The 25774-nt window shown below is 28.3% G+C and overlaps 1 protein-coding gene across 2 annotated transcripts; it reads left to right on the forward strand.

Annotated features, from left to right (window-relative positions):
• The first annotated feature begins 2433 nt into the window (after positions 1-2433).
• On the forward strand, positions 2434-5638 carry LOC119671981 (gametocyte-specific factor 1 homolog). 2 transcript variants are annotated; one of them, XM_038082911.1, is made up of 7 exons: positions 2434-2496; positions 2850-2954; positions 4517-4608; positions 4702-4730; positions 4816-4843; positions 4895-5083; positions 5141-5638. In XM_038082911.1, the coding sequence occupies exons 4-7, from the start codon at positions 4717-4719 to the stop codon at positions 5324-5326; spliced, it is 417 nt and encodes a 138-aa protein (XP_037938839.1). In that variant the 5' UTR covers positions 2434-2496; positions 2850-2954; positions 4517-4608; positions 4702-4716; the 3' UTR covers positions 5327-5638. The 2 variants fall into 2 exon arrangements, with proteins under 2 accessions (XP_037938839.1, XP_037938840.1); XM_038082912.1 differs by having other exon boundaries at positions 2890-2954.
• Positions 5639-25774: the final 20136 nt, after the last annotated feature.

The raw sequence follows: 25774 nt of genomic DNA on the forward strand, positions 1-25774 counted from the left end.
CTGTCCATCCCTGGGATCCATATTAAGTGAACCCTGTTCCTTTCAGCAAGGTCTTTGAAAAGTAGAAGGCATTCAGACACTAGTGTTGAGGTCACTCGAGGTGAGAAAAAATTAGAGTTTAAGTAATTTATTTTATTTATTATTTTCTTCAAGTTACGTGTAAAGAATAAATGTGCAAAAAAACACTAGCCGTAATTTTTTCTTTGAGAGTTGTAAAAAAACAGTATTATGTCTTGTTCAAACAAACTGGCATCACTTTTAATATATGATAAATGCTTATTTTTGACATCTTGATTTTGTATTGTTGTGTACAATATGATATATAAAAATTGTAAACATTAAAAATCAATTCATTTTAATAAAAGAAAACAATATGAATGGTTAATATTTTTATTTTTTATATTTATATTAATTAATTTATTTATGTATTTGTTTATGTAATATATGATTTCAACGGATGAGATGGATTTTTCAACATATATTCAGTGAATATTCATAATAGACAGATTTTTGATTTTGATTGCACGTAAAATTTTTTGCTAATAAAACCTAACTGAAGATTTTAAGAGCAATATTGTTGCTTTACATGTTTTCTTTCGTAAGCTGCGAGTATTTTTTTGCTACTCTGAAAAAAAAACGACAGCTATTAAGGACGTGTGCGAGTTAGGCTAAGTTGATTCTAAACCAAATGGGCGATTTTTTGGGATTTTTTGCATTGCACACATTTAGCCATTTATTAACACGTATCGACATATTTCTACATTATCGGCACAACTTAGAATTTCCCTCATTTAGAATGCAACTTAGCCTAATTCGCACACTTCCTAAATGTCATATTCATTAATAAATGACATATCTTCTGCTATTGGTACCAATAAATGTTTTAAGAGGCAAAAAAGTTGGTTACAGTACGTTTACACTACGTACTTAGTAAGTCATATATTACATTTTTGACTATGCTGTAGCAGGTACGAATATACTAATGACGATATTGAAATGTTTTTATTTGTGGCAGGCATGCCATAGCTTCGCTATCGTTGGTCTATCCACTTAATAAGTGAATTCCGAATTTATAGTTCGAAACAGTGTTAGTGTTGAACAAACTAAAAGAAAATATTTGAAGGTAGTTTATTTTGGTTAGAGTCCCAGTTAATAGGATCAAAGATTATGACAATTTTTCTACTGCAATTAACATGATTAAATATAGAAGTTAAGAGATTTGTTTTCCGGGCTTTAAGCACAAAAATATGAACAACGTCGGTACTCAGACTTTAAAAGTCGATGGGTCTTTGTCCCAGCGAGAACCGTGAGTTCACCTCTTTCTTTGATTTGGCTATAACAATAACATGGTTGGCATTGACTTAAATCTCAGATTTTTATTTTGTTTTGTTATATATATCATTTTTTACAAATTTGTTGGAAAATTTTATTTTCATATAAAACTTTGTTCCAACTACAGAAGCTATACATTGTAACCCAAGCTAAATTACATATTCAGCAATAGAGAAAGTTTGTACGACTAATATAAAAACAAAAATTCTAATTAAGTATTTAAAAATTTTACGACACACAACGCTAAAATATCGTGCTTTATTTTTTTAATTATATAGGACCGATAACTAATTGAGCGGAACTTAAGGTTTATAACGTATATTTAACATTTTTGAGGTAAGTGTGATATTCCTTTTAATAAATAATAGTCATTATATATATTTTTAATAACTTGACGTTGATGCCGTCTACTGATCTGATACTTGTATAGGTTATCTTAGCCAATGACTATATGTGACATCGCTATCAATAAACTAGTAATAAATAATAAATTGAGTTGAAAGGCATAAAAAGGTAGGATACATTTTTGATCATACATAAGTACAAATGCTAGCTATCACCTTCATGTAACACAACCAACTTCACTTCGGGGAGAAGAAAAGCAACTGTGTGTTTTCATCTTCTCATTGTGTTAATAGTTTAATAAAGTAGTGCTACGAGTATAATAAAGTGATTTAATATATTAATAAGACTAGTGTAAGTACTAGTAAGAAGTCTTTTTAGGTTCAGAGTTGTACAAATGCAAATGTTGTTTAATATTTTTTAATATTAACAACATTTGCTCTCAGGTTTTGGAAGTTGCTGGGTCTATGTCCCAGAAGCGCTCGAGAAGCGCTCGAGAATTGCTCACCTCTCGTTGGCCGGGCAATAATAATAAACACACTAGCTTTGACTTAAATGTCAGATTTTTACTTTCTTTAGCTTTATAAATCATTTTTAAGAGATTGGTTCAAAAAAATTTTTTTCATATAAAACTTTCTACAAAAATTTTGTCGTGTAAAATTAAATTTTGTTTTGTAAATACTTTTTCTTATTAAATGTTTACATACCTTGCAATATTAAAAGCAAAAATATCATCCGTACAAATTTTTTTTTCAAATAGGTCTGATAGTTAATTGTGCAAAAGTTGGAGTTTTTAACATAAATTGATTCCACATTTTTGAGGTAAGTGTTATATTTCTTTGAATAATAGTTATGGTTAATAGAATTATAAATATATATTGCTGAGGTATTACTGAGGTAATAATAATGGTAATGGTTTATGGGTTTTACTATTGTTTATTACTATTACTATTGTCTAGTAAATATAGACAGGGGCATTCGAGAACAGTTGGTCTCAAATAATAACTACGTTGGTATTGACTTAAATGTCACATTGTATTGATATTAGTTGGATAAAATTTACTTTCATATAAAAACTGTTTTAATTTTATATGCTTTATATTGCAACATATACTATAATACATATTCAGTATTAGAGAAAGCTTATAAGACAAAACTGAATTTTATTCTTACAGACAGCAGAGATAATAACAGTCCCTATTTCTTATTCTATAGTTGTGTTATTTAACTGGGCGTTAGTCGGAATATTCTACCTATATTGAATTAACATATGTTATAAGGTAAGTGCAATATTCTTTTATACTTATAATATTTATTAGAAGAAAGGTAAATATATTGCTGCAAACCTAGCAACGTCTTCATGTAAGCTTTAAGAGGGTCTGGGATATAAAAAGTTTTATTGAACTAATGTTTCCCAAAGACGGTTTAGAAAAAATAAATTAATGCAAGACTGTTAAATATACATAATTCTAAATATTAGTGTCCAGCTGCCGTATGGTAACAGCCTTATGGTGATAATTCGATGCTTTACGTAAGCAGATTCTAGTTTTCTTGCCAAGCCTCTATATTTGTAATGTAGTGGAAATCTTCTTTGATTCTTCCCTCAGGTTAGAATTAGAATCAAAGCTTCTAACCTGAGGGAATATTTTTGTGGAAATCTATATTAGTATACAAATTAATTAAGAATTAATTATTGGAGAGCAATCGAGTGATTGTTTTTGCTTTAAATATATAAGCACTTTCGGTTCATTTCTTTGTAATTGTTAAAGATAATGCCGACGAATAGAAACAATACAGAAAATATGTTTTAATTACAAACTATAAACGATAAATTTAAACAACACCTTGGGTCGGTATTTCATTAGTTTAAGAGAATTGTAGCATTTTGATAAGTTCGCCTGAGTCTGGAGTCATAATAAAATATAAAAATATTAACAATATATTAATAAATTAATATTTTAGTTATATAATTACTAGTAGATGACCCGGCGAACTCTGTTCCGCCTTAAAGGCAATAAATAAGCAGTTTTTTTTTAATTGGAAAAAATACAAAAAAAAAAAAATACCTACATTAATCATTCATAATTTATTTGTGTATTTTAGTACACATCGCAAATTATCTATTTGTTGACCTCTGTTGTTCGCTCGACCTTCAGTCCTTAAATTTGCAGTATTTCGTATTCTTCTTGCATTACGGCTTTGTCGGGAAAGATTCGATCGTCTTGGTCGTGGCATTATTAAAAAACTAAAAACTCAAATTTTCAACCATACCATACATTATAATTGTTAATTATTTATTTTGTTGAGTTTGCAACAACCAGGTAGTTTTATTGATTAAAAACGATATTTATTGCAACACAAACTTATATTGATCTAATACAACTTTTAAAAACACATTAACTAAGTTATATTTCTATCTGTTAAATTTTAATAAAATATTTTCTTATATCAAAAATTTGATAATTTCAAAACCTACTTTGTCGTGAACGGGATAAACAGGTATCCTATGTCCTTCTCCTGGCCTTAAACTACCTCCCTGCCAATTTTCAGCTAAATCGGTTCAGCCTATATCCTTCTCCTGGCCTTAAACTACCTCCCTGCCAATTTTCAGCTAAATCGGTTCAGCCGTTCTTGAGTTATAAGTGGTGTAACAAAAACACATCTTTCTTTTATATATATAGATATAATAATTAAATATGAAAATTAAAATATAAAATATAATGAAAAATTTATATTCAATACAAAATTAGTTTTTTATGAAATTATTAATAAAAATTAATCTTTCGCTTTTCTAATGATTAAGACACAACTTTAACTGTTGATTTTGTTCACTTTATTGCAGTTACAGTCAATAGAGAACGCCTCAGAGACCAATTAGTAACTGACAATTAGTGTGTTGAGAGAAAAGTTGTGTGATCTTCAGAAATACCCAAGGTAACAGATTTCTTGATTGCACATAATTTCCTTTTTATTGAAATTTTATATAAATATGTCATATTAATCTTATAATTTTATTTTTTTTTATAGATTCTATTTACCAAAATGACATCGACAAAGTAAGTTGTTTACAGTTAAAAAAACAAAAATTAATTTAATTTGATTTTCTTATTGTTTCTAATAAATGTGTTATTTTATTTACAGTTCTCAGATAAATGAGCATCTTGAAAGAGTAAGTTTTTATTTTACATTTATAAGATTAAATATTTATCTTACATTACAGATTATTCAAGAAAGTCCATTAGTACCCGAAACGCTTCTTCGTCAATGTCCTTACGATAAAAGTCACACAATCCTTTCGAAACATTTTCAAACACATATTATAAAATGTGGTAAAAATTATAAGAATGTTGTTAAATGGTATTGTGCTTTTAATGTGTGCCATATTTTCACTGACTCTGATTCGTTGGCGGTAGGTTAACATTTTTTTTGTTATAAACAAATTATTATGTAATACCTATATTTCCAGTTACATATGAAACACTGCGAAAACAGATACACTTATGATCGTTACGATTATACGTTAAGCGACAACCAAAATGTTAAAGTTCCTAAAGTTATAGTGCCACCTACAGAAATGTGGGATGATGAAACAACTGTTTCGGGGTACCAAAATCATTTGTATTCCGAAACGGATTCGATTTATCGTACTTAATAAGGAAGATTGAATGGTCCTGAAGTTAACAGGTTATTTGGTGATTGACATTAAGGACTTATTTTTTATAATTTATTTTTTGTGCGTTATTTGTTTAATATGTGGAATACTATTGTGGAATACTATTGTGGAATATTATTGTGGAATATTATTGTGTTGATTATGGACGAAGGAATAATTTTTTATATACATCATTTCAATATTGAATAGTTTCAATGTTTCATATAAGACAATCCCTACATCAATTTACATCAATGCAAAACAATTTACAGGACGCCGAATCATTTTCCATCTTATATACTATATGTAGTATACTAGTGCAAATTTTTCTTTTTAACAACAGCTTATAAGGACTAAACAAGGACGACCTAAATAGATAAATTGATGTCCTCACCGCTAATATTCAAGAATTCCGTTTTTTAATTTGTGTGTATAAATAAAAATTGTAATTATTGTTTATATGTACATTATATACATATAAATTGTAATTAAATTTAATTTTCTTACATTAATATTCATACTTTAGTTATAAATAATTCGTAAATAAATACAATTAATTTAAAAAGTTATACCGTACTTTTCTTTTCTGAATAAATAATATTTTTCCTTAGTTTTTAATATATTATATCACTCAAGTAGAGCTGAAAAAGTCAGCCGATCACAGTTGACTGATTATCTACGGAAAAGTTAACAAAAATTCAAAAAAAAATAAAACGCCAGCTGATTTGACAAGTGTTGCCATTAATTCTTTTACAGGAGCGGTCACATACTTTAATCCTATGGAAATATTTAATGAGTGCCAAATAACATTCGAAGAAAAAGTACCATTGCTGGTAAGGATCTCAAGTAGTTTTGGAGATTCCATATTGGACTTTTTTCTGTGAAGAACGAGATTTGCGAAGTTCGTTCAAAATCTTCGACTGATGATGTTTCTCTGGAGAAAGTCTAAAATTGATCCAAATTTAAGATTAATCCAAGATATGATTGCTGATTAATTAGGCTCGAATGACATGACTGTATTACAAATGTTAAGCGGTCATCATAGATACGTTAAGACATTGAAAATTCGAGATCCAATTCCGTCAATAAAATTGTTACATGTGCTGAAGGTTGATCGGTGCTATGAAAACCTAAAAATGTTAATCTAGCCATTAAGGTCACGTAACAAAAGAAATAAAAGTGATTCAGGTTGTCAAAGTTCGTCTTCTAATTGAATAATAAAAAGAAAATCAGAAATGAAATTAAACAAGGTATGAAAACGCATTTAATAAAAAGGTGGGATACTTGATTTGTACTAGCGCTGTCACGAAAAAATTGTCGAACTTCAATAGGTATGTTGACAGGCAATAGTTCACTACCGGACTATCCGTACTTTAGAATATATCTTATGTTACAAATATGTCTAAAATATATCTCAGTAATACAATTACAAAATTTTTGAAATTTTAGTTTAAATTTGACAGTTACTTAACTGTCGAAAATCCACCGCCTTTACAAAAAAAGGTGTATGTTGTCGCATTTGACTTGAAGGTCAAACTGATGAAAGTGTCATAAAAATTGTCATTTCTGATGTCTACAAAAACTTGATTAACAATTTTGATTGCTGTGAAATTGAAGATATGGATGTGGAAGATATATGGTCTTAACAACACGGTGCCACAGCCCACATATCATAATTTAATTTTGTAGCGCGCAGAAATTTCGAACTTTCACGCATTGGATATATAAATGAAAGTAAATTACAAACCAATATTTTTTATATAAAATTGAAGATATGGATGTAGACGATATATGGTTTCTCGAAAATGATGCCATAACCCACGTAATACGTCATAATTCAGTTCTATTGCGCGGAGAATTTCCAAAACGTATAATTTTACATGTTGGTGATGTAAATTTGGTCACAAGATCATGTGATTTGACAAGATTATTGGTTTTTTATGTAAGATTTCGTAAAAGTTAATCTTTATGTAGAAAATCCTCGAAACTCTCCGTCTTTCATAAAGTTATGTCATCAAGTTCATTCTAATATATGTAATAGTATTTAATCTGAAGTTGTGAAAGACTAAAATTTGCTTGTTTTAAGTGATAAAAGTGTGATACAAATCATCAATTCTGTTTAGACAATCATCAAACCCGTACTACCAGTTTTGTCCAGATAAAATTGAGGGTCCCGACCATATAATTAGAGACTGTATATGATTCGTAGATATTAGACAAAATCTAATTGGTGAAGTCAGTTCTTCTACTATGGTAATGCAGATGTTGGCAAGGATTGAGGAGTGGAGTCTTTACAAATGCATAATCTCTCGAACAATGAACATTAATAAAGCGGACGAAATACCTAGTATACAATCGGAATGAAAGCACACTAAGTGCTCTTCTAACCTGCGCTGTGAAGGAATACCTTAAATGGTCGTACTGTAGGAAATTTCAGGATTTTGGGCTGAGAATGTGGGTATTTTTTAGTCCGTAGGCATGTATGACTCATTTGAGTCGTGCATAAATCGGGCATGCAAATGGTATGCGCCATTTGTATCTTTAGAAGATTTTTCCTCCAGGTTCGATACCAAAAAAAATCAAAACTCAAAAGTCCGTAGGCATGTATGACTCATTTCAGTCGTGCATGATATGGACATGCAAATGGTAAGGGCCATTTTGTATCTTTAGAAGATTTTTCTTCTAGGTTCGACACCAAAAAAAAATCAAAACTTCCCGTTTTTTGTCAAGTTTTGTCCGATATATTGTTAGAGAGATGGCGCCAGATGATATGTACCGAATATGAAATGAAAATGATTCGAAACATCATAATTCTGTAAGCTGTCCCTTGGAGGACATTTAAGTGATGTTGTATTTCAAACCTATTTTTTGAAGACCCAAACTACCTTCTGCTCAAAAAGTATCCGGATTTTGTTGTTTGTTAACTACTCCTTAAGTAATAGACCTTTTTCAAAACTTTTTTTTGTTTTGTTGGTACACCCTTTCTTGACATATGGTACAAATTTAAGCGTCATCTGTCAATTAGTTTGTTTACAGAAGCTGTTAATGTGAGACTACCTCAAGTGCAGTTAGCGATTTTTACTATGTAAAATTCTTGTGGTATGCGATTTTTTGACCAAACACGGCACCACTGTCATCGCTCAGGCACCATATTCGCCAGATCTGGCACCGTGCGACTTTTTCCTGTTCCTAAAACTCAAATTGCCTCTTCGTGGTAAGCGTTTTGAGTCGATTGAATCGGTAAAAGAGAATTCGCTGAAATAACTAAAAGCCATACCTTCACGGGCCTACGAAAAGTGTGTGGAAGATTGGATTATGCGTTGGCATATGGGTATCGCTTCAGAAGGAGCATATTTTGAAGGAGATAAAATAAATTTGGAAAAAAAATTCAAATTTGTGTGTTTTATTTATAAAATCCGAGTACTCTTTGAGCAGAAGGTACATAAAAATAAACATTTGATCAAATGTAATTTTAATCACAATGCGTTTTATTCATCTGTACTTTTTCACTTATACTTCAGTTCAGTTTTGAATTGTTTTATAATTTATATAAAAATTAGTATAATTTTAGTATAATATTATTTAAGAAAACAATAAAAAATAATAATAATATGAGGTAAACATTAAGTATTTAACTTAAAATACACACGACAACGGATACCGTTTGAACCATATAACTCGTTTTACTTAAATATGTACGAGCGCAGAAAGCAGAACATTTGTTTACTTGTGAATAATAATTTTCGACCAAAACTGGGCGAAATCCTTTAATGTTTACATACGTGTAAGCAGATATAGGCTTTCACATATGCATACAATGTTTACTATAGTATATTTGCATGTTATCAATATTTACATATTTATGCATGCGTTGTATACGTTGTATGCGTTGTATGTGTTGGGTTACTGGTTACGGGTTTCTCATTGTTGGTTAATTGATTGTATGTGTTCGCATGTGTATGTGCTTATCCTACATTTCAACGGAAACCATATGACAAACGCGTGTTTCCAGTAATTATAACCCGTTGCATCACATAATACCTCATATGCGTAAGCTCCAGCGTTTGTGTAATCGAACATGTACGAAACACTAACACAATGCTGCCTGATTTCCGCTTCCGTTGGCTTATTGTGCCATGTATTAACGCACCCATAAGCATAGCAATGTGTGTGTGTGTTTTTATTAATACATAACTATAAACAACATAACGTCATTATTATTACTATTATTATTATCGCCAATAATGCCAGCAATAAAACCAATACACAATACACATACACATATGCAGAGGTGGGAGGCTAGTGACAATAAGTATACGAACAATTACCAATAATTCGTTGTTGTTTCAGGTTGAATTCTGTTTTTTTTTTAACCGCTTATTATTTGCTTAACACATTGTCACCGTTCACGTACACGCACATACAGTTGTGTTGTGAGTGGGTGTGCATACAAACGTAAAGCGTTAAATAAATTCCTTCGAAGGTATGTACATATAAGTTTGTAAGTTTGTGCATTTATTGTGATTAAATAAATTATTAATTTATAATTACACATACATGTGAAATACATTGTCCGTTTGTCTCTTTACGTGTGAATACATTTGTTTTATTACCTCTGTGGCAGCTGTCAATATTAAATTCAATATTTTGTTAACCTTTTCATTGTGTGTGTAATATGAATATAATAACAGGATATATTGTGTAAAATAATTGTTTTTAACTTATTTAATTTATGTGGGTCGTAGCATTATTTTTAATTTTTTCAACAAAATTATTATTCGCGGACTCAATCATGCGCCCGAACTATTTATGTAAATAAAAAAGTTTTATATAAAATATTCATTTAATAATAAAATAACATATTTTATAATTCGTTCGAACTGGTTTCGACGATATGCAAAATTCTGCTAATTTATTTAAAATGTTTAAAAAACAACTTGGTAAGTTATTTTTTTAATCAATTTATTATCACTTATGTAAATAATTAAATTCGGATGTGTTTTATTTAATTATTTTTTGTTATGTTATATAGTATTTTTATTTTAATTTATATTTGCATTTTAGTTTCTATTGAAAGCAATTTAACACAACGGAAATTTCATTTAAAATATGAATTTAAACTAAAAAACAGAAAAATTAATATTGGAAAATTCGAAAAACATACTCAATTATATATACAGGGTGCTTTATTATATAGCGCATTAACTTCGCTAAACCTTCTGATCAAAAAAGAACGAGAGGCCTATATAGGCGCTTATCCAATCGGCGTCTACACAAAAAGTCGGAAAATTTTCATATCATATATAATATATATTTATGTATTTATTATTATAAATTTTTATATTTATTTATTTATTATTATAAATTTTATAATTTAAAAATTCCAATATTTAATAATTTATAAATATTCTATATATATAATTATGTAAGGGTGAAATAAATATATAAACTACTTTATTAAATAGGGTTAATATAATAACTGTTTGATATATAAAGATTAATAAATTAATTATATATTTAGCAATATTTTTGAATGGAATATTAGATATATGTTAGTTTAATTGATAAAATTTATAAATTGTTACCGATTTCTAGATTTTAAAATTTTTAAAGCTAAATTATTAAATCTTTATTAATTAATTAATAAAGAGGTTTTTCGAACAGTAGTGAACTACAACAACAAAAATTCATTTTATATTAGGGGTATTCAGGCAACTGATTCGTTGCTTAGTAGTTGATTATTTTAATGAATTGAAATTTTGGCTGACCATACAGCTCTTTCGAATAATGCCAAATATCCATCATCAGTGGTCTTAGAAATAATTCTTGTATTTAATTATTCGTAAATAATTAGCCGTACTTGAATTTTTTGTTCGCATATTTTTCTGGAGTTTTGTTACTATTACTATGAAAGTTTTTATTAACAATTTTACTTGCTGTGTTTATATTAGAACGAAATCATAAACCAGCTGTAGAATAATTGAATTAATTAATTAATTTTATTTTATTTTCAATTGTTAAATTTCAATACTATTCTGTTCGTAGAGGCATTATTTGTTGCATGATTTGTTCTTTCTTATGTATAGAACCTAATCTAGGAACGTAATGCTGAGAAAGTTATAATTATTATCTAATTTTAAATTTGTGTTTACGTCACAATATAATATCAGTACAAAACATATATGAACCAAAAAAATAGACTCAATAAACCTTCCCAAAACAGTACATTACAACTGCTTAACTTGTATAATATTATTTTATACAACGAAAACTTTTAAACAATAATTTGAACGATGATGTGACCTTAGTTACATTATTAATTCGGGCTTTGATGTATTGCTTTCAATTTTTACAAAGATTATTTTATTTAAATTTTTTTCTTAACAATTAAATCAAAACTACTTTTAATATTAATTACAAAAAACTTAACTAAACTCTTATTTCAACTTTTTGCTTTGAAATGATATATATGACTTTATATAATGAACTATAACATATTTTTAATGTTTCTTAATATTATTATTTCAATTTTTAAAGTTTAAAAAAATATTTTTAAGGAAAATGTAACAGTACGACCTACCCATATGTTTTCTTTGTTCCTCAGGGCAAAGAATCACTTTCCGAATTTAAGGAAATTCAAAATAAAGCACCTTGTAATTATAATTATATATATTTTTCGTATTTCTCAATATAATTTTTCAATTTTTATATTTCAAATTCATCAATATGTTCTCTCTCTTTCTCGGACCATAACATCTCTTTACGAAGTCCATACACTTTAAAATAAAGCGCCCTGTATGTATATACATATATAAGTATATTTTTTGAGTTCTCAATATAATTTTTGAATTATAAATTTGATTTAAATTTATCAATAAATACTTTTCGTTGTTTCTCGGCTCAAGGAATCACTTTTCAAACCTAATATGCTTTGAAATTAGATACCCTCTAAATAAAATTAATTATACTTTTCATATTTTCCAATATTAATTTTTTTGGTTTGAATTCATTATATTTATAAATTAATCAAACACATTTAGCAGGACCCGAGTTCGATTCCTGGTACTTGCAGTCTTAAAAATAATTATTTACGAATAATTAAATATAAGAATTATTTCCAAGACCACTGATGAAGGGTATTTGGTAATACTCGAAACAGTTGTATGGTCAGCCAAAAATTCAATTAATTAAAATAATTTAAAAAAATAAATTTTTGTTGTTTTTTCACTTCTGTTCGAAAACCTCTTTATGATAATTATAATAAAACATTTGGTGCGGAGTATATACCTAAATAAACACTAAATTAGAATGAGATGACAACCAAAATAAAACATTTGTTACAGCGTATATGCCTAAATAAACACCAATTACAAGGAAATGATAACCACAATGAAATATTTGGTGCGGCATATGTGCTTAAAAAAATAGCATAAGAAAATAAGTAATACATATATGTTCTTGATTGAACATCTTAAGTACTTTAAGATAAGATAGTAGATACAAGTATAAACTTGAATATCTACTATTAAAGAAAACTTAAAATTGATTTTAGGCGTATTAGCCAAAAAATTTGGCTTTTAATAATATATAAACATATATATACATATAAATGGTATTACATATTAATCCACCATTATTTAATTAAGATGAATACAATCGAAATAAAGATACATTAAAGATAATCCATTACTTAAACATACATCCTGTACAAATCGCTTTTTGGTAAGATGAGTTTTTCATTGTTTAAATATGAAAAAGATTGAAAAAGAAATCACTGTTTATAACACCCAGAACAGCGCTATAAATAATGATGTATTTTCCAATGTGCTAGCGAACATCCTCTGGATGGTTTTTGATTTTAATGTACAATACTAGATTGCTTGATTTATTGTCATAAAAATCAACGAAACAACTTATTAAGTCAAGTATTCGAAGATAATATTGTCTTTAAAAATAGAGCTGACATTCTAAGCATGGCCTTCTATATCGAGTGATCTATGTCGCTTGGATAGCGTTTGGCATGAGGATGTGTCCAAAAGTCTTTAACCGATATTTACTCGACATTCTTCTTGGTGCTACAAATCGTTGTATTGAATTAGAAATTGAACTGAAGGAAGTTTTGTTAAAAGAAACGCTTTGAACCCATGTTGTATGCACAAGTAATTTACCTTCAATGAAGCTCTTCCTACACTAAACTACTCCATTGATCATAATGCCCACTGAGTAAAAGTGCTTGGGATACTGACTCGCTTTTCATCATGCAAAGAGGAAGAAGATTTTCGTTAATAATCTTTTTAGTATTTATCTTCTTAGCAAATTATTATTTCGTTAAATACTGTACTGATAATTAAACCAAAAGCCATTTATGATGAATATTGGATTATATTCGGGAGCAGCTGTGTTCAGATCAAAATTAAAAATTAAATTTTTGAATTTAAAATTTTCCTTCCCATTACTTTATAATATGATTTATATATATTGAAATTTAATAAAGTATAATGCTAAATAAGAAAATAATTACTTCGTTAAAAAATTATTACATACTTGCATACAATATATACAAGTATGTGATTTATGTGAAGGGTACATAACAAAGCCAAAGCCCATGTCCTTTTTTAAATTTTTAATTTGTAGAACACTGATATCATGATAAGAGTCTAAAATTTATTTGTTAAAAATTGTCTAAATTTTATTTGCTTAAAAAAAAAATGTTAAGTGCAAAGACTATTTTTATTACTGTATAAAAGTTAAAATGCATTTATTAACACAATGTTCCGGATGTACAAATACGATTATGCACTCACACCCGTGCCAGGTTTTGAATCGAAATTCAACATAAATCCTATTAAATCTTTAAGCAAACATATTTGTATAGATTTTCATGGTGATAAAATGCAATTGAGGCAATTTGTTATATTCGCCCATAAACACAAAAACACATTCGCACGCACATAACGACACAGATACTCGTAATTGTCCAGATACTAAACTTCAGATTAGTAGGCATTCTTGCTCATGTATCAACTGCAGGCTATGGCTGTGTGTGCCCAAGGATTCTTAAATGGTCATTCTTTAATTAAATAAACATTGAATAATAAAATAATTTTGTGTTCCATTTAAATTTCATTGAAATGAAAATGTTTTATCTTAATTTACTCGGAAAGGCTATTTGTATGCAGGCGGTAAGGCTGCAGGACTAGATTTGTGATTGCAACAATTTGTTGCATTTCATGGTGTAAATTGTATATCGGTAAGCATTAATACATGCAAAATGACACTCCATTATTGTGGGTAGATTAGAGATAAAAGACCATAGCAAAAATGGCAATTCACTTGTCTGCGTTTACTTTAAGCATATTTAATATGATTTAAAGTGCTTAAATTATTATGACTTTATCTGAGGAGGACAGATATAAGTGAGATTATGAATTATTTATGGAATATACTGAAATAATTTTTTAAATCATATCTACGGGTAATTGAATTCATTCAAAAGGTAATGATTTTTAAAATTGAAAATATTTATATATTCGTATGTAACGAAATTATGAAGTCAGATATTATGAATACAAAAAATTCAAACAATATTATTTCGTTGTTGAATAAATTATTAAATAAAATTATTTACTGATTACGAGTGGGTTTTTATATCCAAACAAATAAGTATGTGCTTCGCTCTTTTACATTATTAAAAATTTCTATAAATCTAAAATAGTCATTCCCTGATTGCTTCTCAGTTTCTAGTCTGCATTCAATAACAATGATCAAACGAGAATAAAGCTAACGCAAAATATGTAATTCGCTAAAAGAAGTTAATTCAGATGTCAGACAAGAATATACCTTCTTCTGGTATTAAATGATGGCGTATATAAATGTAACACAGAAAATATCTATTATACCTTCTTAATACTAGGCTTCCGGTATTAAATTATGTATATAGTTATAAATTCAAGAAAATACCCATTTAAACCTTCTTAACACTAGTCTACAGGTATTAAATAATGTTGTATATAGATTTACCACTGAAAAAATATCCATTGTACTTTCCTAATATTTGTTTTCTGCTATTAAATAATGTTGTAAATAGATGTAATGCTAAGAAAAAGTCCATTATACTCTCTTAATATTTGTCTTCTGATGTTAAACGATGTTGTACATAGATGTAACCTAGTGTTGCTTGGTAATGCCTATTATACCCTCTTAACGTTAGTCTCCAGGTATTGAATGATGCTGTATATAAATATACCACAGAAAAAATTTTTCATTATACCTCCATAACATTTGTCTTCCGGTATTAAGTGATGTTGTATATAGAGAAGATACCATTACATCCTCTTAATAATTGTCTTCCAGTATTAAACGACTGGAAGTATATCCTCTTACTACTAGTTTTCCACTACTAAATGATGTTGTATATAACTGTGACACTAAGAAAATGCCCATTATACCCTCTTAATATTTGTCTTCTTATATTAAATGATGTTGTATATTGATGTAACACTAAGAAAATGCCTAACATACCCTTCTAATATTAGTTTTTCGGTATATTAATGAAGGTGTGTGTAGATGTAGCACTAAGAAAATACCTATTAAGCATTAAAATTTCTCTTTTTCTTTTTCTTTTTCTGTCTCTTTTTCTCATTCTTAGTTCTTTAATTTACATTAAACAGCGATTTGATGTGACTATGACTCTCTGTACAACATGACCCTAATACCTCTTTGGGTTACTACAAAGATTTTTATATTTATAATAATAAATTTTGATATATTGATATGAATAGTAGTGTTTGTTGAGCAAATATTCCTTCAAAATACGGTCCTCAATTATGAAAGAATACATTATATATGTGCTATAAATGATTTGGAATAGTATGTTTTATTAAATAATTAATTGGATTGTCTTAGGAACATCGTTTTGTATACGATTTATTTAAGATTATAGGACTTATACATAGAATAAATTTTCACTGTTTGAAAATGATTCATTGCAGCATATGGGATCAAAATTCTGTATACGGTTATAAACGTATATCAATATACGAAATAAAAGTAAGGATGAGTTGCCTTTGGTAATGAGCTTCAAAATAATATCTGTAGCAAATATATCTATAACCTTTTTTAAGTCCAAAATAATATCAACATCAAACAAAACTACTCATATACGAAAATTACTTAACCTACTATTGTCTATAAATATGTTCCCAATATTGGTAGAAACTGGTTCCAAAGACTAGTCAAAAGACGATTGCATAAATAAAAAGTTACTATATGATGTGGTATTTAGTTTAGAGGTGTGATAGGTCTACATCCTTCAAGATGTGACATAAACTATTAATTCTGGTTACTATTTCATTTGAATATTAATTCTATTATTATTATTAATTATTTATTAATTAATTAAACAATTTTCTGATCAGGACTTTAAACTAAAGTTGAAATATCGATTAAATAAAAATGATTAGGAAATAACTTGTTGTTCTTTCAATTTTTATTTTTAACAGTAACGAAAAATTTATCAAATAGTCTGTCGAAACACTATATCTGAAATAATTATGTGTGTTCTGGATTAAAAACCTTAATTACTCTAAGATAGGATATTAAATACATGTTCATATTTGAACACGTTTTGTGTGGACTTTTTGTGCGAGACATTTGATTGACGTGCAGTTTCAAGCTTTGACGAATTAAATTAGTCGTCAAGATCGTTCAAATTGTCACCACTGGATTACCACTGGAGAACCGTATTTATGTATATAATCCTCACACTTCCGTTGCTTTGAAAACAAATATGTGTCTTTTATAAAGTAATTTTATAAAGTAAAGTAACAATCATTAAAATTGTCATCAAAAATAACCTCAAAATGACACAAGATCGTAAAATGTCTAATGGGCAACATTTGAATGTATTGATGCTGCATTGAGTAATGGCAAGCTCCAAAAATTCTACAAAGATTAAAATTTGATTGAAATCTCAATGACAAGCGTGTTTTATTTATTTTCGGTACTAGAAAATTGATACTTTGTACGTCATTCTAAAAAGAATAACTTGACTTAGTCAAAAAATATTCCTTCGAAAAAGTTCTTTCGTTTTAAGTTTTTAAATTAAGTAATGAAAATTTCAATTCTCAACTCATCAAAAATTGATTAGCAAGTGACAACTACAGCTGTACTTAAGTTTACAACATATTTCAGAGATTCAGATACACATATCTAAATTTGCACTTTCAAACAGATAACAAGTATTGGAAAACACATGTGTATACTAACACACACTCATAAACGTCATATTATCTTAAATGCATATTAGCACATTCAAGGAAACAAATTTGCAAGCAGCTTTAGTTTGCCTGACGAGCCTGTCTGACAAAAAGCTGGACTAACCGAAATTATCTCAAGGCCGGAAAATTAAGCAAAACATTTACGTGCTGGAAAATTCAGATGTCGTTCATCGGTGCGTATGAGTGTTTTGCATAAGTGCATGGAGTGCTTATGTGTGCATATATGCGGTTGTGGTTGAGTAAAAATTAACTCATTAAAGGCGTGTGTGCTGCTCATCGCTTCACAGCTCAAACAGTTTTGTGCAATCTATGCAAAGCGCAATGAATTTGTATGCAATTGCATGCATCTATATGCAATTGTATACAGTCTCGTTTCCTATACATAAACAGACACAGTGAATGCATTTTAAATGAGCATATAAATGCTTAATTTTGTTTGTAAGTATGTTTGACTGTTTCTCTACTTTCAAGTATACCGAATTAATATTATTATTACCATTCGAGTTTGGCCAAGTTGGTGTGCGGTGCAACTGTTGACACACTGCCATTGCCAGCAGTCGATTTTGTGGCAAGCCGTAGGCATACAAGATATCTGAGGAGAATACAATTGCATTGTGTCAGAATGTTGAATCAAAGGAAACTAAATATGTTAAGTATCTTTTGAATACTACAAGTAATATTTGTATCAGCATTTGAAATTGTGTTTTACTCTTACCCATATAATGCTAAGCATAAATAGTGAATTAAATAATTATTTAGGCTTGAAATGAAATGTCTAGTTTAGTAGCTTAGTATACTTTTAATATGAGATTTAAATGTGTCGATAATTTTACTTAAAGTCGGACTTTAAACATACCACATTAAGTAATGTTAAAATGAATCTTTTATGAAGACTAAATTAAAAATACAATAAAATGAATAAGCACAAAATGCATTGCAAATGAATGATCTTGCCAGATTGATATATTTGTTCCTTGTTAATTTAACATAACAAGTATTGATAGTTCCATAGTGTACATTGTCCAATAAAAATATCCTTAAGCTATGTCAGATCTAATCTATTATGATTTTCCACTATGATACGAAAAGTTGAACATTTGTTGGTATAACTGTTTAAGTTATTCATCTAATAAAATATTTTTTTAAAAAGTACAAAAATATTAAAAATTGGATTGAATTCACATCAATATTTTGACTTTATTGTATTGTTATTTTCAGGATACTACCATAATATTTTTGTCATATACCAACAATTAAATATAAAAGACGTAGAAATAATTATTTAATACAATAACAATGAAATGGAAACTACATTTATGCTGGAATATTTAATATATTTATAAAATGTACCTTATGTTTATACCTTGGAATAGTTTTGGAAGTCATTCTTCAGTGAGATGTAGTTCTCAAAATTTTTCCAACTCATTTCATAACCATTATTTTGCACTTTAAACAAATAATTAAACTAATTATAATAATATTTAACTTAGTCACTTAAAGCTTTAAGTCAAATTTATTATTAAAATATATACATATACAAATTTAAATTTTGTAAATTTGATGGAAAGCCTTTTTACTTTTACATCAAACTTTATAATTGCCCAGTTTGTTCAGGGATGATATAAGACCGCCATAAATTTTTCAACAAAATTCGACTTTATTCATCATTACCATCAAGATCAATACAATTATTCTAGAGCTTCATCAGCGCTTTGATAACTCCCTTGCAGAATATTTCACATTTGTTCTTTAAATATGCATTAGATTTGGCGATGATTTTTTTATCCGATCCAAATCTGTTTCTCTGGAGTATTTTTCTGTCTGTATTAATCAGCCAACAGGTAATATAGTATACGCTGGAAGCCAAATCTGGCGATTATGGCAAATACTGAAGCAATTCAAGGTCTGATTCGCGCAATTTGGCTATGATAGCCAAATATGATTTGTGACACAGCACATGTTTTTGTGAAAGAGATTTTTTCTTTTTCGTAGGAAGCTGTTGTTTAATGATTTCCTTCTTTAAACGCACATAACAGTTGGGTTATGAAGAGATCGCTTTAAATGGTCCGGACTCTTTTAATGCAGTCAATAAGCAAAATTCCACACACATCCCAAAATACGGCCGCCTTAACCTTGTCAGTTGTCTGTTGCCTTACTTTACATTTGTTTCGATTGCTTTGGTCCATGTTTACCGGCTGCTGTCGACTCAGCTAACTGTTCATTCGCCTCTGAAATGAAGTGATGGATTCAATTTTCGTCTATTGTTACTTACTTTCTCAAAAATTGACACATTTTTGTTTTAAACTGTAAGTATCAGAAATTGCACCTCATCATCATAGGTTAACCATTGATTCTTGTGTTAAACAACGTTTAATTTTAGTTTTTTATCTCAAATAATTTATTCGTATTTTGTAAATCCCATAAGTGATAATAAATAATGACAAACATCACATCAAATAATTTCAAAAGTAAAAATTATTTTACCAAAAAAGTTTGTAGAGATTAATAAAACTATAAAATAATAAAAAAATAAGAAAAAAACAATAGAACTAAAAAAAAAGAATTAAAAATAATTACTGTTTAATAAATATACACTACAAGTAAATTAATTCAATTATTTTATTTGATTTTTTTGTGAACAAATTCGAAGTGATTATTTGTGGCGTATCCATAAAGTAAGTATTTACAATAAAAAATGTTATTGTTAGCAGTTATTTGTAGAGTTTTTCATAATAAATATAATGAATTATAATGAAAAATTAAAATATATACAAATAATTAAAAATCAATGGAAACCACAAAACCGTACTGTAAACTTATAGTGAGCATATCATGCAAAAAGTTACAAATATATGATGGCATTTTTACATACACATGACTACAATTAAAATTAATTAAATAATAAATTTCAAAATAATTGCATTTCACTTGTTTACCCACACAATAGCAAAAAATGCAGAAAAAACGTGCAGAACCATACAATTGCAATAAAGTACACGTAACATTAAATGAAATTATATATGCAGTTGTGTGCGCACAAGTGTAAATACACGGGTAATTGCAATTAACACTGGTCAACAAAATGTCTAAAATATCAAAATAATGTCATATAAACGATTAAAGAATAAAAGGAATACCGTGACAAAGGGATATGGTGTGATTTGTGATACTTATAATGAAGAGATTTCTTTGCAATCAACTGCTAATAAGCGATCACTTGATTTTATTCGATTTTTAGATTCGAATTTGAAGACAAAATCTTTTAAATCTATAAAAGCTCAGTACCATATACATTCCAAAATCATATTCTTATACATGTCTACGGACTTTAACGACCCCGCATTCTCAGCATTATTATCTGTAGAACTTTAAGGTATGATTAGTGAAGGTATCTCTTCACAGGGCAGGTCAAGAGAGCATTAATAGTAGTCCATTTAAGTAGCATAGATAAGAGGTTTTCTCCAATAATAAATACTGCTTAATATATAAAAACTGAACTTTTCTATAGATTGATAGGTTTGGTCTTAGTTTAGTCCGTTTATATTTATTAACCAGCTTTCGAAACCACAGAGTAAGGTCAGGATTATATTTTAGTGGACCTAAAGGGAACAATTTTAAATGCAATCAAATAAATATCGAAGAAATAAATATCAAATATCAATTACTCGTTACTTTTTTCTTACAACTTATATGTAAAGGAAATTATATATCAATATTGTTATAATTTTTTTATTTTAAAATCTCTTTCAGTAGCACAAATTTTTTAAATATGTTGTTTGGTGTACTTTATCGAACGCGCACTTTATCATTTTAATAAAATTAAACAATTTCTGTGTTAATATTTATTATATTTTTTGTTACATCGAACTTATGTTTAATTGTTAGTCCATCTATCTGTGTTGGTATGCGAGTATGTGTTTGTATGTGAGTGAGGATTGTGCGTGCCTTTAACCTCGCTATTATTATCCTGTCGTGTTAACTGCAGAATGCACTCACAGCCTGTGGTGAATGCGGTCAAAATGGTTAAAATGTTGCACAGCTATTCGATGTAAAGTTACCTGCTGTGAGATATGATAAAGGGTAAAATATGTTGCACTTGCTGGTATAAATGGCTGTTCATACCAGCGAGTGCAGAGTAAATAAATGTAAATGTGCTTTTCAATAAACACATAAAACTGCTTAATATATGTGGCTTATTTGAAAAATAATAAGTACACAATTTTTAATCGAAATTGTGGAATTTGCCATAAACCCAACTAACTAATGAATTTTTATAGTTCTATAGTTAAAACGGATTATCCAAGTATTCAACTCAACATGAATTCGATCATTTTGGCATCTTTAAGGGTTATGAATCTAATCAAATTCATTCATATCATAAGTTTTTTGCCTTTCAATACCCAAAAAATGTTAAATGTATTTAATATATTAAATTTTAAATTAAATTAAACATTTGAGTGTATTTACACATATGTCCATAAAATTTATATAACAATACAATTTTGAAGTATTCAACTCTATTTGAAAGGTAAAAACTGTATTTGCAGTTTCTTAATTCTATATTAATGTAAAATCTTAAAGTAGTGTTTGAACAGTGTTATCAATTTCGTGGTTCTGGAAGTGGATGACTTTGTATTTGACATTAGGATTAAATTTTTTATTTTAATTCATTTAATTCATTATTTTAATTCATTGTTTAAGCCTTGTTAAAATACAACTATCCATCGCGGGTTATTGGGCATCATACTGTTCTGAGTGTATTAAGATAATTTTCGACAACTTATCAGCTTAAAACTGCATTAAAATTAAAACTTTATAAAATTTATTTAATGTATTTATATTTCCATTTAATTGAAATACTTAATTACATTTTTTTTTATTAATTCAAATACTTGAAAGTAGAATCCAATTCATGACTCCTACAGGATGCTCGTTTCCAAAGCATTGAGAGTTTAAGAATGTTCCGCATAAGCTATATTTCCATTAGTGTAACCCCAAAATATATGTTTAGTGATTTTAAATCCCATGATTTTGACCAATTCAGATTCCTAAAAAGTGAAAACATGTGACTGTGAAAACGTACGGTACCAATACCGGTTTGTGTTGGTTTTAGCACCAGCCTATTCAAATTTTATACCTGTCATACATATGTTTTTAACTTCACGTCTCAAAAAAAAATGGTGATCGTGTGGCTGTAGTAATCAGAATTCACTGTTTGTGTCAATTGCAAAAACAAACACCCCTATTGACATTTAATATTCTTAAGGAAAAAATTTTTTTGTTCTTATTATTTAACAAAAGTTTCAAGAAAATATATTTAACGATTACAACATTTCAGGTTTGAGAATTCTAGATTTTAGTTTTGATCCCCTAATTATGTTTTAGTGTTTAGAACCGAGTTTTGATAAAAACTGGACCGTCTAAATAGCATATGAAAGTGACAAATCAAAGAAGCGCAACCACTTTATTGCAGCAGCTGTATAGACTTTAAGCGATTGCTATAAGACAGAGTTCAATGGAATTTATTTGTTACCATTTTACTTTATTTCTTTGAAAAACATAAAGAATTAAATATATATAAAAAATATTTACAATAAATATTTAAGAAATAAAAGAAATATTCCGTAAGCACATTTCACGTATTAAAGTTTTGTGTGTTTAGCAAGTTTTAAATTTTTGTAGATTTTGTTAAATGGAAGAACCACAGTGCGTATGAGTAACATTACAAGTGGAACCACATAGTACAACACTTTAAATTGCCTATTTGTACGAAATTGTACACAAGTTTAGTTTTTTAATTTTCTATTACTCACAATAATAAATCTCTACCAATGTGACCAAAAATGAAATTTAAATTTTCAAAGATGCTACTGGTCTAGAAAACATTCGAAAAATTTTATCAACTAAAAACTGAAAACTAAGTTGAACATAGATATATAAACTATTTTTTGGTAAATGCATAGTTATATTTAGTTTTATGTACAATACGAACATATGCGAACATATGAACAGAAGAGCATAGTTTGCACCGAGATTTTAATATTCACTTTGAAAAGATAACAACTTAAACTAAAAAAAAAATAACCAAAGAAATGTTTGTTTATTTTTTTTTGAGAAATGTACTAACATCGACCGCATGGCATGTAAGGTACCAATATCAAAGCCCGTCAGGACATTGCACAAGTGTACAGTATGGAAAAAGTTAATACTCACTTTTGGTATTTTGTGTGTTTGAATATAAATTTTTGTTGTCGGTCTGTGCAATAAATATCAGCAGCACGGAGTAAAGTGTCCAAAAAGGTATAGAAAACCAATTTAGCAAACTTTGCTACTTGGTAAATTTAGTCTTAGTTTTATGTTGTGCCATTCTGAGACTCGTAAAAATAAACTTGTACTTGCTGCTATTGCTAGTACAGTGACCCAACATCACCTTAAAAACCTTTAAATTGGAATCAGCTTTATTTTCTTTTGGACCAGAACAATGAAAATTATTCCTTCTGAACACTTAAGCAAAATGTAAAGTATTGGTTTTTAAATCCACACTGGTATGTTTTATGTGCGTTTACTTAAAGTAACAATTTTGCTTAAAAAACTCCTTTCTGAGATTGAGTATATTTACAAACATAGACATTTTATTTAATTTTACTTTAATTTTATTTGCAATTATATATGTGAATATATTAGATTTCTCAAAGACTTTTATACGTTGAATTGCATATACAAAGAGAAAAAATTTGTCTTGAAAAAAATGATAAGTTTTTAGTTTGATTCTTTAAGAAATAAAGACATCTTTGGAAATGTTAAGTATAAAAAAGTAAAGTAAATATATAAAAGCATTTAAGTTTATACAGTTTGGTTATGTTATAAGTTTTTTATGTAAATAACAAAAAAACTAATAATATCTCTAAAAAATTTTTTATATTTGATAGTTTCACAATAGTAAAAAAAATTAAGAGTTCCTTTTGTTGTATTCACCACTACATAAATTTTTCAGCTATTTCTATTACGTATCATTGATCTTCATTCGTTGAACGATTTATCAGTTTCACTCTTCTGTGAGGTATCTGTGGTTGAGCACCAATTAACTTAAAGATCCCATGGTAATAGTACCTATGGTATGTTCTCATACAGCTTTCGAACTGACAAGCCCATTTAACCGAATTTGTGCCTTTTTTAGTCTGCGTACACATTATTTCTATTTTTTATTTTAAAATAAAAAACATTATGTATTTCAAACAACTATTTACTAATAGGTTTACTGTATTATTGCTAAGATATATAAAATTTTTAACACCTGCATTATTACAGCTATTAATGGAAAAATATGAATTATTTGATGAATTTATACGTAGAAAAATTTAAATGCAAACAAATGTTTAATATATCTGTTCGCAGGTGTAGTGTATATGAAGCGCTGACTCCAAGTTTCAAATTTGGTAGGGCACGAGTTCGATTCCTGGTACTAAAAAAAAATTCCTAGTCTCAAAAAATTATTTACGAATAATTTAATTACAAGAATTATTTCCAAGACCACTGATGATGAGTATTTGACAATACTCGAAACAGATGGATATTTGACAATACTCAAAACATACATACTAATTTGTTAAGAAATTCTATTTATGCACATATAAATTAGTTTATTGGATTCAGATAGCGTTTATTTCTAAAAACTCAAATTAAAACTGACAATATACTAGAAATGATTACAATAATTCGTACAATTAATGTTTTATTTCGTTTTACCAACAGTTTGACTTTCAAGCATTTGCATATTAATTACTATAATTTCAATATCACTCATACGCAATGTTAATCACAACCGAATTGTTACAATTAAATAAACACAAACACAAAAATGGTGCAGAACTGTATAAATCCAACACATGCAGGTAGAATATCGTTATCTGTATTCTGACAGTTCAGAGTTCAACATACGATCTTTAAACATGCTGCATTACCAACTCCCGCCTCCCTTTCCACATATACGGCACACACACTTAACTGCAACAAATTATTAACAGAGGTAGAGGTGTATGTAGGACTAATGCAAATCTGCGCTTTTCTATTATTTCACCAACAAATACGTTTAAGTTTATAAACATATACATACATAACACAAGTATATATCAACACATTCATATATTTATTTCATAAAATATGTGCGAAT

This window comes from Teleopsis dalmanni, chromosome 1, assembly GCF_002237135.1.
Source record: "Teleopsis dalmanni isolate 2A chromosome 1, ASM223713v2, whole genome shotgun sequence".
NCBI classification, from domain to species: Eukaryota; Metazoa; Arthropoda; class Insecta; order Diptera; family Diopsidae; genus Teleopsis; species Teleopsis dalmanni.